The sequence below is a fragment of the Giraffa tippelskirchi genome, chromosome 7 (genome assembly GCF_054371585.1).
Source record: "Giraffa tippelskirchi isolate mGirTip1 chromosome 7, T2T-mGirTip1v1.2.pri, whole genome shotgun sequence".
In the NCBI taxonomy this organism is placed as follows: domain Eukaryota; kingdom Metazoa; phylum Chordata; class Mammalia; order Artiodactyla; family Giraffidae; genus Giraffa; species Giraffa tippelskirchi.
The window spans coordinates 58756872-58772915 of record NC_137281.1 but is presented as its reverse complement, the minus strand read 5'-3'; the positions used below and the strand labels follow the sequence as shown (position 1 = coordinate 58772915).

The window sequence follows — 16044 nt, the reverse complement described above, 5'->3', positions numbered from 1 at the left end:
CTTGCTCAAGACCCAGTATTCCAGGAGGTCAGATCGGCTGAGCGTAGGTCACAGGCCTGCTGGCTGTACTGAGGGGAGCCATCACCACGGTTACATTCCCACCAAGGACCGGAGGAGAAATTACCTAAAGGAGTCTGATTACCTAAAGGAGTGAAGGAGGGATGGGTCACAGTTACTTCTCCTCCTAAGGACGGTTGTTCAGCCATGCTGACCTTCATCTCTGGTGTGAGAGTGACTTTATGTACGTGAGACTCTCGTTTGAGCCTCACAAAGCTGTGAGCTGAGCCTGTGTGGGTGGTGGCAGTCCAGGACTCCTCGCGGGCCGTCCGCTTTACAGTCCGGTGGGCTCCCACTGTGCCCCCGCAGGTGGCCCGGTCTGTCTCAGTTTGGGCTGCTTTTCCTTCCAGGTTACACTAGGACGGGCTCCATCTTTCTGGCCCAAACTCAGGACCGGCTCATCTCCCTGAAGCGCATCAACTCGAGGCTGAAGTACGTATGCGGCTAGAGCCCGTCCCAACTTGCTGTCAGCTGCCCTCTGCGGAGGCCGGGGGATGTCATTGTGCCCCTGTGTTCTGTGCCAGTGTCATAGGCATCCCCTGCGAGATCATCTCCCCCAAGAAAGTGGCCGAGCTGCACCCTCTGCTCAACGTGCACGACCTGGTGGGGGCCATGCACGTCCCCGAGGACGCGGTGGTGTCCTCCGCCGACGTGGCACTCGCCCTGGCCAGTGCTGCCTCCCAGAACGGTGAGTGGGCGCGGAGTGAGGAACGACGGGGTCGTCTCAGGAGAGCAGCTCGCCGTCAGCAGGGGTGCAGGCCAGTTTCTGCAGTGGAACTACGGCTCGGCTCTGCGTCTTTGTCTCAGCGCAGTACCTGTCAGCACACAGTTTCCCTCAGGGCCACGTTTTTCTTGTTAAATGTTCTAGGCACTGCCTTCAGTCCTGCTTAGAGCATTCGAGGTGTAAGGGCCTTTTTCCCTCCACAGGACTTCAGAAGCTCCAAGGCTGGCACACGCCTTGGGGATTAATGCACAGCTGGGGTCATGTCCCAGGGTTGGAATGAACGAGGGGAAGGCTAATCTGTGGTGTTGTCTGCTCTGGATGAACTGGTTTGTGGTGTGGGTCGATCAGGATTGAGGAGGCCCTGTGGCACTGTTTCTCTCCTGCTACTTTTATGATCCCTGGATTTTTGTTTGGCTGTGCCATGCCCCTTGTGGGCCTTCGATTCCCAGCCAGGGATGGAACCCAGGCCCCCTGCAGTGGAAGCGTGGACCTGAACCATGGGACCGCCAGGGAAGTCCCATGATCCCTGAAATTCGATTATGTACTTCAGTTGGCCTGGTATTTTCAGTCTTGGGAAAGGCCCATTTACACAGTAATGGGTCTCAGTTCAGATCTGTGACTGTGAGATGAGCCTCTGGGCTAGACAGCTGGTGTTTGACAAGTGGAGTAAAATTCATCCTTTCTTTTCACTCAGACGCTCCAAGGACAAAGCTAGTGTCAGAAGCTGAGCTCTGTTAAGGTAGAGATAAGATCCTCCTCTTGAGGTTGAGGAAGACTTCCCTATCTGTACATGCACAGGAAGGCTTCTTGAGGGTTGAAAAAGGAGGGGTGCCACCCCATAATAAGGGTGGACCTGCACCACAGGCCTCTGTGGCAGGATCATCTTAGAAAAAGTTGTGCTCACATCTTGGGCAGGGTCCTAGGACCAGCTGTGTAAGGACAAACATACAAGTGCCGCTCATTCAGCAGGCCTGCCCGTGTTCTTCTGCATGTGGATTTCTGCCCTGCTTCTGACATAAATACAGTTTCTCTGTGTGCTCTCCCATATATTGTGCTGTCTCTCTGATAATAAACGTTCTACTCGTTTTGCAGTTTTTGCCTCCTTGAAACATTTTTGCTTTCAAATGGTGTAAGAAGCAAGGAACTTTGCTTCTAGCTTCTAGCCTTGGTGGATTGGCAGCTAGGTTCAATCCCTAGACAGGGAAATAAGATCTTGCATCAGGACTACTGTCCCTCCGAAAAACAGCCAGACAAGTATTCTTCGTGTTATGGTCAAAACAGGTCAAGTCACCGGTGTGGAGACAGACAAAGGACAGATCCAGTGCCAGTATTTTGTCAACTGTGCTGGTCAGGTAGGTTAGTGACAAGACTGGGTCACTGACTTTCTTATTTAACTTTTGTCTCCAGGATTCTGGGGCACAGATGTAAGGCTAGTTTTCTGATGGACTAAGCAGGCGTCTGGGACACACTGTTTCTCGTTTGGCCGGGAAAACTCGGCATTCCCCCCCTCCAAATGGGAAGCCTGCCCTTGCCCCTCGTGTAGAAGCTGGGCGACCTTCCCCCCCTCCTCCCCAGTTGAGGGGCACCCCCTGCTCAGGGAGGCCTGGAGAGAGTCAGCGTGGACAGCAGTCAGTCCTTGGTCGGGTCTGTGTGGTGGTTCGTGTCATCCCACCACCCAGCAGATGAGCGTGGGGTGTTGCGGTGTCGGGAGCGTGGGTTCCGTGTCCAGGACACTAAAGCCTGCAGCTCTGAGCGCAGATTGGTCCCTTGCCTCCCCCCCAGTCTTAAGGGCACCCGGGAGGACTTTCCGCCACATGGAGGTCTTCATGGTTGGTGTTTGGGGTTCGTAGTTGAGGCCAGCGTTTTGTTCGAAGGGCCTCACTGGCTCCCCACGAGCTCCTCTTCCGAGCTGGTGAATCTGTCTTCTCTGCTCCCCCGGTACAGTGCTGCTCCCCTCTGAAAACGTTAGGAACTAAAGCTGGAAGGCGGCTTCCCACAGCTGACGCGGGAGCGGGAGCGCACAGGAGCCACTGCAAATGGCGCTCGTCTCAAGAGACTGCACTTGCTCACGAGTCTTTCTGTTCCTCTCCACCCACCCACCCCTGTGTCCGTCTGTAGTGGGCATACGAGCTGGGTCTGTGCAGCGAGGAGCCGGTCAGTATCCCGTTACATGCCTGCGAGCACTTCTACCTTCTGACTCGCCCCTGGGAGACCCCTCTGCCGAGCAGCACACCAAGTGAGGACTTGCGCTTTGTTTTTACTCTTGTCTCCTCACCCCTGTTCTGTCCTCTGCCAAGAAAGGCTTTCTGCTGAGGACAGACTGCGCCCAGAAGAGTCTTTTCACTTTTTTTCTGGAGCATGTTACAGGGAGGTGGATCCCGTTCTAACTTGACTTGAATGTCTCTTTATGAAAGGAGGGCCAAAGTGGGCGTGCCGTTTGAGCAGGTTTGTTTCTTTCTTTGCAAGCTAACTGTAGTCCCAGACAGAGGTCTGAATTGCGCATGTTTGCAATATAACCTCCCGTCAATCTTGATTCCAGCTTGTGCTTCATCCAGTCCAGCATTTCACATGATGTACTCTGCATATAAGTTAAATAAGCAGGGTGACAATATACAGCCTTGACGGACTCCTTTTCCTATTTGGAACTAGTCTGTTGTTCCATGTCCAGTTCTAACTGTTGCTTCTTGACCTTCATACAGATTTCTCAGGAAGCAGGTAAGGTGGTCTGGTATTCCCATCTCTTTCAGAATTTTCCACAGTTTGTTGTGATCCACACAGGCATTGGCATAGTCAATAAAGCAGAAGTACATGTTTTTCTGGAACTCTCTTGCTTTTTCGATGATCCAGAGGATGTTGGCAATTTGATCTCTGGTTCCTCTGCCTTTTCTAAAACCAGCTTGAACATCTGGAAGTTCACAGTTCATGTATTGTTGAAGCCTGGCTTGGAGAATTTTGAGCATTACTTTGCTAGCGTGTGAGATGAATGCAATTGTGTGGTAGTCTGAGCATTCTTTGGCATTGCCTTTCTTTGGGATTGGAATGAAAACTGACCTTTTCCAGTCCTGTGGCCACTGCTGAGTTTTCCAAATTTGCTGGCATATTGAGTGCAGCACCTTCACAGCATCATCTTTTAGGATTTGAAATAGCTCAACTGGAATTCCATCACCTCCACTAGCTTTGTAGTGATGCTTCCTAAGACCCACTTGGCTTCGCATTCCAGGATGTCTGGCTCTAGATGAGTGATCACACCATCGTGGTTATTTGGGTCATGAAGATCTTTTTTTGTATAGTTCTTCTGTGTATTCTTGCCATCTCTTCTTAATATCTTCTTCTTCTGTTAGGTCCATACCATTTCTGTCCTTGATTGTGCCCATCTCTGCATGAAATATTCCCTTGGTAACTCTCATTTTCTTGAAGAGATCTCTAGTCTTTCCCATTCTATTGTTTTTCTCTATTTCTTTGCATTGATCACTGAGGAAGGCTTTCTTATCTTTCTTTGCTGTTCTGCATTCAAATGCGTATATCTTTCCTTTTCTCCTTTGCCTTTTGCTTCTCTTTTCACAGCTCTTTGTAAGGCCTCCTCAGACAACCATTTTGCCTTTTTGCATTTCTTTTTCTTGGGGATGGTCTTGATCACTGCCTCCTCTACAATGTCACGAACCTCTGTCCATAGTTCTTCAGGCACTCTATCAGATCTAATCCCTTGAATCTGTTTGTCTCTTCCACTGTATAATCGTAAGGAATTATAACTTAGGTCATACCTGAATGGTCTAGTAGTTTCCCCTAGTTTCTTCAATTTAAGTCTGAATTTTGCAATTAGGAGTTCATGATCTGAGCCACCAGTCAGCTCCTGGTCTTGTTTTTGCTGACTGTATAGAGCTTCTCCATCTTTGGCTGCAAAGAATATAATCAATCTGATTTCAGCGTTGACCACCTGGTGATGTCCATGTGTAGAGTCTTCTCTTGTGTTGTTGAAAGAGGGTATTTGCTATGACAAGTGCGTTCTCTTGGCAAAACTCGATTAGCCTTTGCCCTGCTTCATTCTGTCCTCCAAGGCAGAATTTTCCTGTTACTCCAGGTGTTTCTTGACTTCCTACTTTTGCATTCCAGTCCCCTATAATGAAAAGGACATCTTTTTTGAGTGTTAGTTCTAGAAGGTCTTATACGTCTTCATAGAACCATTCAGCTTCAGCTTCTTCAGCACTAGCAGTTGGGGCATAGACTTGGATTACCGTGATATTGAATGGCTTGTCTTGGAAATGAAGAGAGATCATTCTGTTATTTTTGAGATTGCATCCAAGTACTGCATTTTGGACTCTTTTGTTGACTATGATGGCTACTCCATTTCTCCTAAGGGAGATGGTGACTGCAGCCAAGAAATAAAAGATGCTTGCTCCTTGGAAGAAAAGTTATGACCAACCTAGACAGCATATTAAAAAGCAGACATTACTTTGCCAACAAAGGTCTGTCTAGTCAAAGCTGTGGTTTTTCCAGTAGTCATGTATGGTTGTGAAAGTTGGACCATAAAGAAAGCTAAGCACTAAAGAATTGATGGTTTTGAACTGTGGTGTTGGAGAAGACTCTTGTGAGTCCCTTGGACTGCAAGGAGATCCAACCAGCCCACCCTAAAGGAGATCAGTCCCGAGTGTTCATTGGAAGGACTGATGTTGAAGTTGAAACTCCAATACTTTGGCCACCTGATGTGAAGAGCTGACTCATTAGAAAAGACCCTGATGCTGGGAAAGATTGAAAAGAAGGGGACGACAGAGGATGAGATGGTCGGGTGGCATTACCAACTTGATGGACAGGAGTTTGAATAAGCTCCTGGAGTTGGTGATGGACAGGGAGGCCTGGTGTGCTGCAGTCCATGGGGTCGCAAAGGGTCGCACCACTGAGCGACTGAACTGCAATGTAACCTAGAACTGACATAATGCTACCCATTGTGTAGATGTCACAGGTGAGCTCTAAACTTGGGCTGTTCAGTCACTCAGTGTCATAGGGAGAGTTCGATACCACTTGGAGGTCTTCATCTCTAGGGTGGGCTCTGCAGCCCCCTCTGTCAGGCTTTCATGTGGCACAGTGGCAGTTATGTGGTTTGATTCTGAGAACTAGCCAAAGTTTCTAGGTAAGTGATTGGATTAGCAGTAATCTGAGAAAGTCTCCACAGTAAATCTGGGAGGAAGCATCCTCGCCCATGACTGGGGAAAGTATTTTTTCCCCATGCTGAACAGTAAATCCTTGTATTGTTCTTCTTTCAAGTCTGTCTTACACATAGTGGTACGTAACTGTTAATGCTGCACTCCTAATTATCCCCTTTGTCCCCACTGTCCTCTTTGGTAATCATAAATTTGATTCCTATGTCTGTGAGTCTGTCTGTTTTATAAATAATTCATTTGTATAATTTCTAATTCCACATGTAAGTCATATATAGTATTTGTCTGTCGCTGTTTTATTTCACTTACTATGATAATCTCTAGGTCCCTCATGTTGCTGCAGATGGTATTTTACTCTCTTTTATGGTTGAGAAACATTTCATTATGTATACATATACTATAAACTTTATCCATTCACCTGCCAATGGGCATTTAGGTTGCTTCCACGTCTTTGCTCTTGTAATTATTTCTGCTCTGAACATAGGTGCATATATCTTTTTGAATTACAATTTTTTTCAGATATATGTCCAGGAGTGGGATTGCTAGATCATTGGGTACTCTTTAGTTTTTTTAAGGAACTTCCATACAGTTTTTCGTAGTGGCTGCAGCAATTTACATTCCCATCAACAGTGTACGGGGATGCTTTTCTCCACACTCTTCAGTCTACAAACGTAGACTTTTTGATGAACACCATTCTGATTGGATAAGATGGTATCTTACTGTAGTTTTGATTTGCATTTCTCTAATAATTAGCAGTGTTGAGCATTTTTTCATGGCCATCTGTTTTCTTTGGAGAAATGTCTATTCAGTTATTCTGTACATTTTTTGATTGGGTTGTTGTTGAGCTATTTGTGTATTTTGGAAATTAAGTCCTTGTCTGTCACATTGTTTGCAGGTATTTTCTCCCAGTGTGTAGGTTTATGTTTTCATTTTGGTTTTGGTTTCCTTTGCTGTGCAGAAGCTTATAACTTGCTTCTTTTTGTCCCATTTGCTTTTATTTCATCTTGGGAGACTGAAGAAGATACTGTTATGATTTATGTTAGGAAACCTTTTGCCTATGTTCTCTTTTAGTTTTATGGTAACATTTTTAGTTTATTTTCTTATATGGCATGACGGATGGAAAAGTATTTGAAAGCTAATGAATGCTTGTGTTCTTTGGCTGTTGTTTTACTAGTGAGTAGTGTTTTTGTCTTTTCTGCCCATTTAGACAGCAGGTTTGCCTCTCAACTCTGTTTTTTTCCTTCTGCTCCCCACTCCTTCATCATTTCTCTTCCTTTGCTGCCGTGGACACTGATGGAAGAATTTATATTCGGAACTGGCATGGTGGCATCCTGTCTGGGGGCTTTGAGAACTGGAAACCAATTTTCACTAAAGTTAAGAACCAGCTGGAGATTCAGAATCTCTGAAAGCCTGGGATCACTACAGCATGTGAACTAGATTACAACAAGAATGCCTCGTATTTGTTTAAGATGTTAATTTTCAATGCATTTTCAGGAATGGTTCCTTATTTGATCTTTGTAACAATGTAAGGGGGGTGTACAGTTTGCCTCTTGGAAGGATGCAGTCACTGTTTAGCCGATTCAAGGAACTAAAATCTTGTTAAGGAACTTCTGGCTTATTACTTATTTAAAATCAGAGCTGGTATTTTAGGCTAGGGGGAAGCATTTTGGTAGAACTTCATATAAGACTGAATACATTTTTAAAAAAGAGAACTGTTTTATTAATATGGTCTTTTACTCAAATTTAAAAAAAATTTTATTTACTGAATAGTTAACGTTAAGTCACATCATTTCAAATTCAAAATATATGAAACGGTTTATAAATGAAGAGATTCTCCTTGTTGATGTGGACTTAACTCTGGGGAAATTTCAGACTTTTACAAGGGGAGAGAATAACATACAGACGTTCCAGGTCCCTGCCAGCCGGCTTCAGTCTGGCTTCATCTAGATCCCTGTCCCACTGGATCTTTCCCGGGTGATGGACTGAGCTTAAAACAAGCTGAGGATCTGCCTTTAGCAGCTGTTAGAACATAGGAAAACACTGCCTTTTATTGCATCTCTCTTTGGGAGCCTTTTAATTAAGAGCTTTTGTGCTACCACTGATGCCTGTAAGATTTTATTTGGGGGCCACACATAGTATCTGCTCTTCCATAGCCCGTTTCCTTTCTACAGAGTATCTTTTTTCTCCGTCTTTATGACAAGAACTTTGTAGGGATGTCCTGTAATTCCACCAAGGTTTCTGCTTCTGATAGATGGCCCAGTGGGCTCTTCTCAGAAAACCTCCCCAAGACACTTTGGGAGAGGAGAGGGAGGCAAGGCGGGTAAGGGGAAGGCAGTTTTGAGTCCCCTCAAGCTGAGGACTGGGTTTGGGTCTGTTGTGTCGCTCAGAGCCCCTGCTGAGTTCCCTGCTGCGTCGGATGCCACAGCTGGAGACTCTGGAGATCGTGAAGTTGGTGAACTGCCCCGAGACCTTCACCCCCGACATGAGGTGCATCATGGGCGAGTCTCCCTCAGTGCAGGGCTACTTTGTCCTGGTGGGAATGAACTCTGCAGGCCTTTCGTTTGGTGGAGGAACTGGAAAGTAAGTCTTTCCCATGCACACTCGGCTTGCTGGGGTTTCTCTTTTCTTCTTGTTCACATGGTCTGTGATGTACTTAGTCCAGCATGTTTGTAGTAAGAGGACGACACCTGTCCGTAGAGAGCTGTCCGCATAAAGGTACTCACCCCTCGTTGCAGGCACGTCACTGTACAGAATGTGTTTGGAACCCCTCTTTTGGAGTTAGCCTTGGATTTAGGCAGGCATCTTCTTTACCTGTTTCCAAATTCTCTGGTACACTCTGGTAACAGGTACAAATGATTTTATGCACAATGTTTATCCTTAGTGATGGTAAATACACATACCTGGTTACCACAGATGTAGAACATTTCTCAAGGACACATAGCAAGAGTAGAGAAAATGTCTGTTTATTCATTTACAAACTTAGTAACATGAAAAGAAAACCTTTATTGAAATCTGGTTTGATAGAAACAGTGCACAAAGTTAATGCTGCATTCACGGGGGCAGAAACGCTTGGTCACCCTGGGTGCCTGTCGTCCCCAGGGTGTGGGAGAAAGATCCCGTTTACTAAAGGGCCTCGCACAGCTGCAGGACCACATGCTGACAGGGATGGGAAAGGGGTTAGCTGAACTGCACATTTACAAATGCAAAGAATTAGTTGTAGCCATTACACTAATTACAATGGCATGTTCATACAACCCAGGGGTTGACCAGAGAGTAAAAGTGTTAGCTGTGCTTCTGGAAAACCCTTCCCTGGAATAAGCTGCAGAAGCTTTCGACCCCACCACACCCGTCTGCTGAAGGTCCTTCTTCCGTTTCCGCCCACCGTGTGATGCTCTGGAGTGTAAGGCACGAGAACCTGGCCGGGTGGAGGAGGGCCCCAAGCCCCAGTTCATGGTGTGCAAAGGGAATCCTGCATCCATCTGTTGAAACAGGTGCTAAAAGTATTCCCTCCACGACTTAAAATTTCTGTCCTTGAGAGACAGACAAATGAGAAAGGAGGAGGTCTGCAAAGGATAAAAACAGGTGTATCTAAATATCATGAGAAAAATGGCCCATGAAGAAATGTGTAATTCTCCAAGGGTTTTGCTCAGAGAAGTCAAGAATCATATTATACAAGGAACAACTCTGGTGTTTAATGGACAAAGAGAAGGCAAAGACATACAAAAATACTCAGTCCTCTTAAAAAATAGTGTATCTGTAGTGGTGAGGGGCTGCAGACGCCAGCCCCAGAGTGACAATGAAGGAGCCTTACAGCTAACTCAGCACCGTAACGTGGAGGGCAGAGTGGCAGGGGCGTGGGGCACACATGGACAGGGGAGCCCTAGTCCCCTCAGGACTCACTGCCCGGCCTGGTCACTGCCGTGTACTTCACCTGCCATCTCTCTCTCCCACTCAGCTGTGCTTGCAGCCATGTGTCTGCACATCACGTGCAGGAGGAAGAGTCTTCACTCAGGAGAAACTTCCTCTGTATGATGTTGAGAAAATGCTGCTCACATCAAGCTTTGTGAAGGATGAGGGTGGGTGTGCAGGAAGAAAAGGAAACAGTAGGCTATACTTGAGTATTCAACACTGTTGACCAGATCTCTATCTTGGATACTAAAGATGATCCTCGCTGACTACACTGGCCAAGAGGCAACAAAGAGATACAAAAAGGACCTTGCAGTTAATGCCTGAAAACCAGCTGATACAGTGGTTTTAGGGGCAGAAATCAAGGGGGGTCATCTCTTCAGTGACGCAAAACCACTTTTCAGTAGCGCCTGTCACTCCAGCCACACACGTGGTGGGGGACAGGATTAACATCTCCAATGCACGCAAAGGCAGGGGAAAGAAGCAAGCTGAAGAGCTATTCTTCATGTTTCATTACTTTCTTGGAAGCAACAGCGCAGGAAAGAAGAGATGCAGCTAAAACTCTTGGTCTGTGCAAGGAGGTAGAGTCCAAGGACCGCCTGCCTCCTGAGAAGAATCAAGCGCAAGTGACATGGTGCTGCTCCGGTAGAAACGGGAACTTTGGGGCCAAGGTGAGACTGGGGTTAATCACTGGGCTAAATGGCATATCGTGCATTTAGGGGGTACAGGGAGTCCCCAGAAGAGCACTTGAATGTAGTGGGAACTGTTCGGTTCTGTCTCCTGGAGCATGTCCTGCCCATGCAGTGCTGTGTGACCAAAACACAAGCTAAGGGACATCAAACGGCTATCCAGGCAGGTAGGTTTCTTGTCCCTTTTGTGTGTGTGTGAAAACCTTCACAATTAGAGCTTTTATCACAGACAAGAAATCTTCAACGTCAATCACATGACCATGGGACGGACTTACATGTGGTACAAGTAACTAGGGGCCTATCTCAAGGGAGGAGACCCCCGGGAGACCTGCAGCCTGGATTCTTCATCTGTTCAAAGCCAGCACACTTTGTATTTCTAGGTTCAAAACGATTCAACTGAATATGCTGAGAAGACTGTGGACCCCCTCTCACAAGACAAATCATTTCAGAGAAGAAAGTTCATCCATCTAAAACAAGAGTCCAGCCACCCTTTCAACAAGCCCTCGAGTCTCCAGGAAGACAGAGGTGAGTTGTCACGGGCCCAGTGCCCAAGTCAAGGAGGTAACACATAAGTGAGGATGTTTTGATTGTCAACTATGCCTGAGACAGGAAAGAGTCACTCTCTTCAGTTGAGGACCAAACAGAGAAACCTACCAGATTCATATAGCCTGTATTTCAATGAAACAAAGGAGACTTCCAGGATGAATGTAAAGTGCCAGAAGATAAATATGTAAGTTTCAGGGCACTCACAAAACAAGTGATGCCCCCAGAATCCTAACATCTTGTACTTTACACATAAATCTAGAATTTCCTTTGGATTCGGTCCCAAATAATTTTTCATTTATAAAGACAACTTTGCAGTGGTGCCAAGCATGGGATACCTTTGGTTCTACATCCGTCTCCGTCTTCCTGGGTCAGTCAGCTCTCTGCTGACACCTGCATTGGCAAGGGCTCATGTCCTGCTCCCCCATGTTTCGTGGCTGCTCTTCTGTGCTCTCTAGCTGGGCAGCACCCCTCCTCTTTGCCTGGAAGTAGCATCTCTCAACTTGATAAATACACACTTACATCAAAATACCAAACCCCCAACAGAATTCTAATCACATACTCCCTCATTAAATCAGTGAAGACCTTGTAAGAAGGTGGACACTGAAGTCAGTGATTAAGTGGGTAAACAGAAATCCCAGAGAAATGCCAGAGTAGGCAGAGATCTGAGAAGTTTAAGCTTCTCTAGTAACATGAAAGGATCATCTTGAATATACTTACAGACCTGTCAGGACTAATGCAGCCAAGACACGAAAGGCTATGGTTCAAGTCTCTAGCAGCAATTTGTCTGTAAGGGGAAATTAATGTGGGGATGGATATCACAGTCCAGGAGATCTAAAGATCAGGCAAACACAGGCAATGCTTAAAGCGTGCAGGGCCCTCTCATCCCAGCCCCTTTCTATTCCAGAGATGTGAAGAGATGGCTGCAAAGATGGAAGCAGGCCTCGGGCCCAGGTAACGTGCTCTCCCCACACTGGGATCAGAGAGGCACCTCCGTGTGGCTCTGTCTCGTCTCTGTGGGGGAAGCCAGACCCGGGGTCCCAGGGGCTCCCGCCCACTCAGCATGGCCCCAGGCTCACTCCCTCAACCAGGGTGGCCAGCCTACCTCCCCCGCCACGCTCTAAAGGGGGAGGTCTGCTGAGCCAGCGGCTCCTGCGGCAGGGACATGGGAGGCCGGCCTAAAAGTCACTGTGCTTGGAGAAGAGGATTGCCAAGGTGGGGTGGCTGAGCTGTGAGTAGCTCTGAGCTGTGAGCAGCTGAAAGAAAAGCAGCACTGTTTCTAGGAGACTCAGCATCGCTGAGCTGTACTCTTGAGGTCAGACTCTGTCAGCTGGGAAAAGCAACCCAGAAGGCAAACTGGCCTTTCTCTTCAAACAGTGCACCTTACTTGTCTACTCAGTCAAACAAACCAACCAAAACCCCCCTCACTGTAGAGGTTAGCAAGAGATGAGGAAACTTACAGGCAGGTGGCCCTTGCCCAACAGTCTGATAATTGGGTCAGTGGGGAGGCCCAGGAGGGTTAACTGTTTATCTCTGCTAACCCCCAGGTCTCGCCCCCACGATGCCTCTCTCATCAGCAAGGTAGGTGGTCATCCTCCTGACAGAGGGCTCAGGGAGCCAACCCGCAGCACAAAGGAATGGGAGGATGGCTTGCCCGGCTGAAAGGCGTAAGCTATTCCACAGACGGCAACCCACAGAATTCACAGGTTCTTCCAAGGAAACAGCCCCATGGAGATGGACACTTAGCCTGCAGCCTGCCTTGCTTCAAGACACAGCACGGGCAGTCAGGCTGTCAGCACAATCCACCTCACGAGGAGTCTCTGCCTGCCCTCTGCCCCCGCGGGAACCTGAGAGGTGGAGTGGCCGGCGACCAGCCCAGAGTACCAGGAGATGGGAGACCCGGCGGCGGAGGAGATGGAGGGAGAGAGCAGGGTGCAAAGGGAAAGATAAAAGCGGAAAAAGTCCACCAGGAGAGAAGAGACAGGAGGCCAAGCTTAACTCAAGAAGAGGGAGGGGTCAGGAAGAGGAGAAAAGCCCCTAAGATGATGAGAAGGCGGGGAGGCAGCCAGGCCGCCCGGCCTCACTTCCCGTGCAAGTCACTTAGCTCCACGTCCTCCTTCCGGCGCTTATGGGTGAGGAGGGAGGGGACTGGGTAGAGCTTGGCCTTGGCTTGGAACCGGTGTCCCGCAATGTCAATCTCATATTCTCCCCGGTTGATGAAATCTGCTGTCACCACCTGCTCCTCCCCCGTGTCCTCGGAGAAGTTGTGCACGAAGCCCAGACACACGTGGCGCTCCAGGGTGTAGCCGTAGGCACTGCTGGTGGTCTTGCCCACGTACTGCCCGTTCCGGTAAATGGGCTCCCCCCACCACGGCCAGAGGTCCAGGTCTGTGTCGTGGTCGTCCAGGATGAACATGGTGAGGCGCTTGTACACCCCGTTCTGCCTCTGCTGCAGCAGCGCGTCGCGCCCGATGAAATCCACGCCCTAGGAAAGAGAGGCGGCGCTCAACGGCGCCCATTCAGGCCCCGGCGTCACTGCGGAGGACCGCCCTCCCTCCCTCACCCCTGCACGCTTCCCACTGTGCGGAAAACTGCATTCCCAACATGAGACACCTTCAGAGGATCCTCGTAACAGCACAGGTACACATCATTGTGTTTTATAAACACATTTCAATCACGAGACCACACAGAACAAAAACAGGCAGAAAAATCTACACTTAAAAGTGCTTGTTTGAACTGTTTAGAAAAGCAATGTTTTTACATAATCTCAACAAAAAGTCCATTTATATCTTGTATGCATATATAAATATTTATGCATATGTACAAACAGAATAAAACAATTTTTTTAAACTTTTCATTTTATATTGGAATATAGCCAATTAATATATTGGAATATGATATTCCAATTATTTGGAATTGGAATATTATATTCCAATTAATTGGGATATATTAATTAATTAGCCAATTAATTAGAATATAGCCAACTGCAGTCCCTTGGACTACAAGATCAAACCAGTCCATCCTAAAGGAAATCAGTCCTGAATATTCATTGGAAGGACTGATGCTGAAGCTCCAATACTTTGGCCACCTGATGTGAAGAACTAACTCACTGGAAAAGACTCTGATGCTGGGAAAGACTGAAAGCAGGGGGAGAAGGGGACAACAGAGGCTGAGATGGTTGGATGGCATCACCAAATCAATGGACATGAGTTTGAGAAGCTCTGGGAGGTGGTGATGGACAGGGAGGCCTGGCGTGCTGCAGTCCATGGGGTCACAAAGAGTCGGTCACGACTGAACGACTGAACTGAACTGGACTGATAGCCAATTAACAATGTTGTGATAGTTTCAGGTGAACAGTGAAGGGACTCAGCCATATATATGTATCCATATATGTGTCTATCCCCCAAGTTCCCCCCAGGCTGCCACACAGCACCAAGCAGAGTTCCCTGGGCTGCAGCGTAAGTCCTTGCTGGTTACCCATTTTAAATACAGCAGTGTATGCATGTCCATCCCAAACTCCCCAGCTATGCCTTCCCCTCCTCCTTCCTTAAAATACACTTAACAGTGACCGTCTCTGAAAAAAATGAGTGATTTTAATTTTGTTTTTCCCTCTTTTCCAAACTGAGTATTCTTTACTTTTATATCAGAGAAAAATACTTACCTAATCACTCAAAAAGAGCAGCAGAGATCTACTATGTTGTCTGCTAGAGAATGACTGCTAAGAGATTTTGTTAGGTGAAAAAAGCAAGGTTCGATACACCACGTGTGTGGTGTCCAAGCACCGCAGTTAAGAAAGCAGTGAAGGGAGCCTCCTCTGTGTGCTCTGCCTGGAGGCTCGACACGGAGACGGGGCACTGGTGCTTCTGGTCAAGCTGCCAGGAGGGCTGGCTGGGCTCAGAGCGGGGAAAGAGACTGTTTATCCTCTTAAATGCTGATTTAAAAAATCATTTTCATATATTAATTTTGAAATGAAAAAAATTAGGAAGTTGAATATAATGTGACTCATTTGTACATGTTTGTGGCAGGTTAATGAATCACCAAAACCAACTCTGAAAAACTGCCCAGAAAGCACTCAGTCTAAAACAGAGCGAGTGCCCCAGACACATGTTGTCTATTTGTCATGTTTCCTTAGTTAGTGTTTTGTCCCACAGACATTCTGAGGCCGCAACCTGTACACCTTCCTCCTGTTCTCCTGCAGGCTCCCTGCTTGGAGAGCTGAGGGCGGAGTGGAGTATGCACACCAGTACAATACCTTGTCTAACTTCACCCGAGACTCTCCTCCACATTCCAGGGGTGTGGTGAGGGTGTTTAAGTCCTGACCCCAGAAGGCAAAAAACTTCTCAATTCGGAGACTACGAAGAGCATAATACCCAGCATTCCGGATTCCGTATTTCTGCCCCACGCTCATCACTTCATTGTATACATGCAGGGCGTACTAGAGGGAGAGACAAGAGGTCAGTAATGAGCAGACCTTCAGCACTGAACATGGCGGGCGGCTGGCTGTCCCTGCTACCTGGACAGGGGAGGAGGTTGGCTATAATCCTCAGCAGTCCAAGTGCCACAGCCCAGACTTAAGCTCCATGAAAGCAGCACCCGTCTCTTCACTTCTCTAGAATGTCTAGGATCTAAGTACACAGCAGTCACGACATAACTCACAGAAGCTCTCTTACCACTCAGCAAACAACCAATCTCGTAACCGCCTCTCCGACAGCCACGCATCCTCCCTGCCATGTTCTCTTGCCCCTGCTCCCCAACCCTGGTCCTTCCCTCGTGCACTGGTGCATGCTGTGAAACTAGTACTGCACGTAACTCTGGGCGTGCATGCACAACTCTGATCTGTCACACCACTATGGCATATCTTAGACCTGGAGCAGGTCACAGAAGACCCCAGAAAGCAGAGCCCTCCTACCACGTTCCGCAGCATCCAGTCTCTCACACTGCTTTGTTTTTGGTTCCAGACATGTTTAAGTAC

General features: G+C 47.6%; 2 protein-coding genes across 10 annotated transcripts in view; one reads left to right on the top strand and one right to left on the bottom strand.

Moving 5' to 3' along the window:
- The first annotated feature begins 204 nt into the window (after window positions 1-204).
- Window positions 205-9420, top strand: LOC145513745 (pyruvate dehydrogenase phosphatase regulatory subunit, mitochondrial-like). The gene is made up of 7 exons (XM_081510728.1): window positions 205-241; window positions 408-489; window positions 582-749; window positions 2028-2132; window positions 7212-7362; window positions 8360-8514; window positions 9294-9420. The coding sequence occupies exons 1-7, from the start codon at window positions 205-207 to the stop codon at window positions 9418-9420; spliced, it is 825 nt and encodes a 274-aa protein (XP_081366854.1).
- PDPR (pyruvate dehydrogenase phosphatase regulatory subunit) overlaps window positions 8882-16044 on the bottom strand; it is a 44747-nt gene continuing 37584 nt past the window's right edge. For all 9 annotated transcript variants that reach the window (XM_081508722.1, XM_081508725.1, XM_081508723.1 and 6 more), the window contains 2 exons: window positions 15325-15507; window positions 8882-13557 (listed from right to left, as the gene is read on the bottom strand). In XM_081508722.1, the coding sequence (XP_081364848.1) occupies window positions 13153-13557; window positions 15325-15507 (588 nt within the window). In that variant the 3' untranslated portion in view covers window positions 8882-13152. The remainder of the gene's footprint in view (window positions 13558-15324; window positions 15508-16044) is intronic.

Coding starts and splice junctions, on each gene's coding strand:
- LOC145513745 (XM_081510728.1), top strand. CDS start 205: ATGCTGACCTTCATCTCTGGTGTGAGAGTGACTTTAT. Junction 242..407: donor TGGTGTGAGAGTGACTTTAT/GTACGTGAGACT, acceptor TTTTCCTTCCAG/GTTACACTAGGACGGGCTCC. Junction 750..2,027: donor GCTGCCTCCCAGAACGGTGA/GTGGGCGCGGAG, acceptor TCCGAAAAACAG/CCAGACAAGTATTCTTCGTG.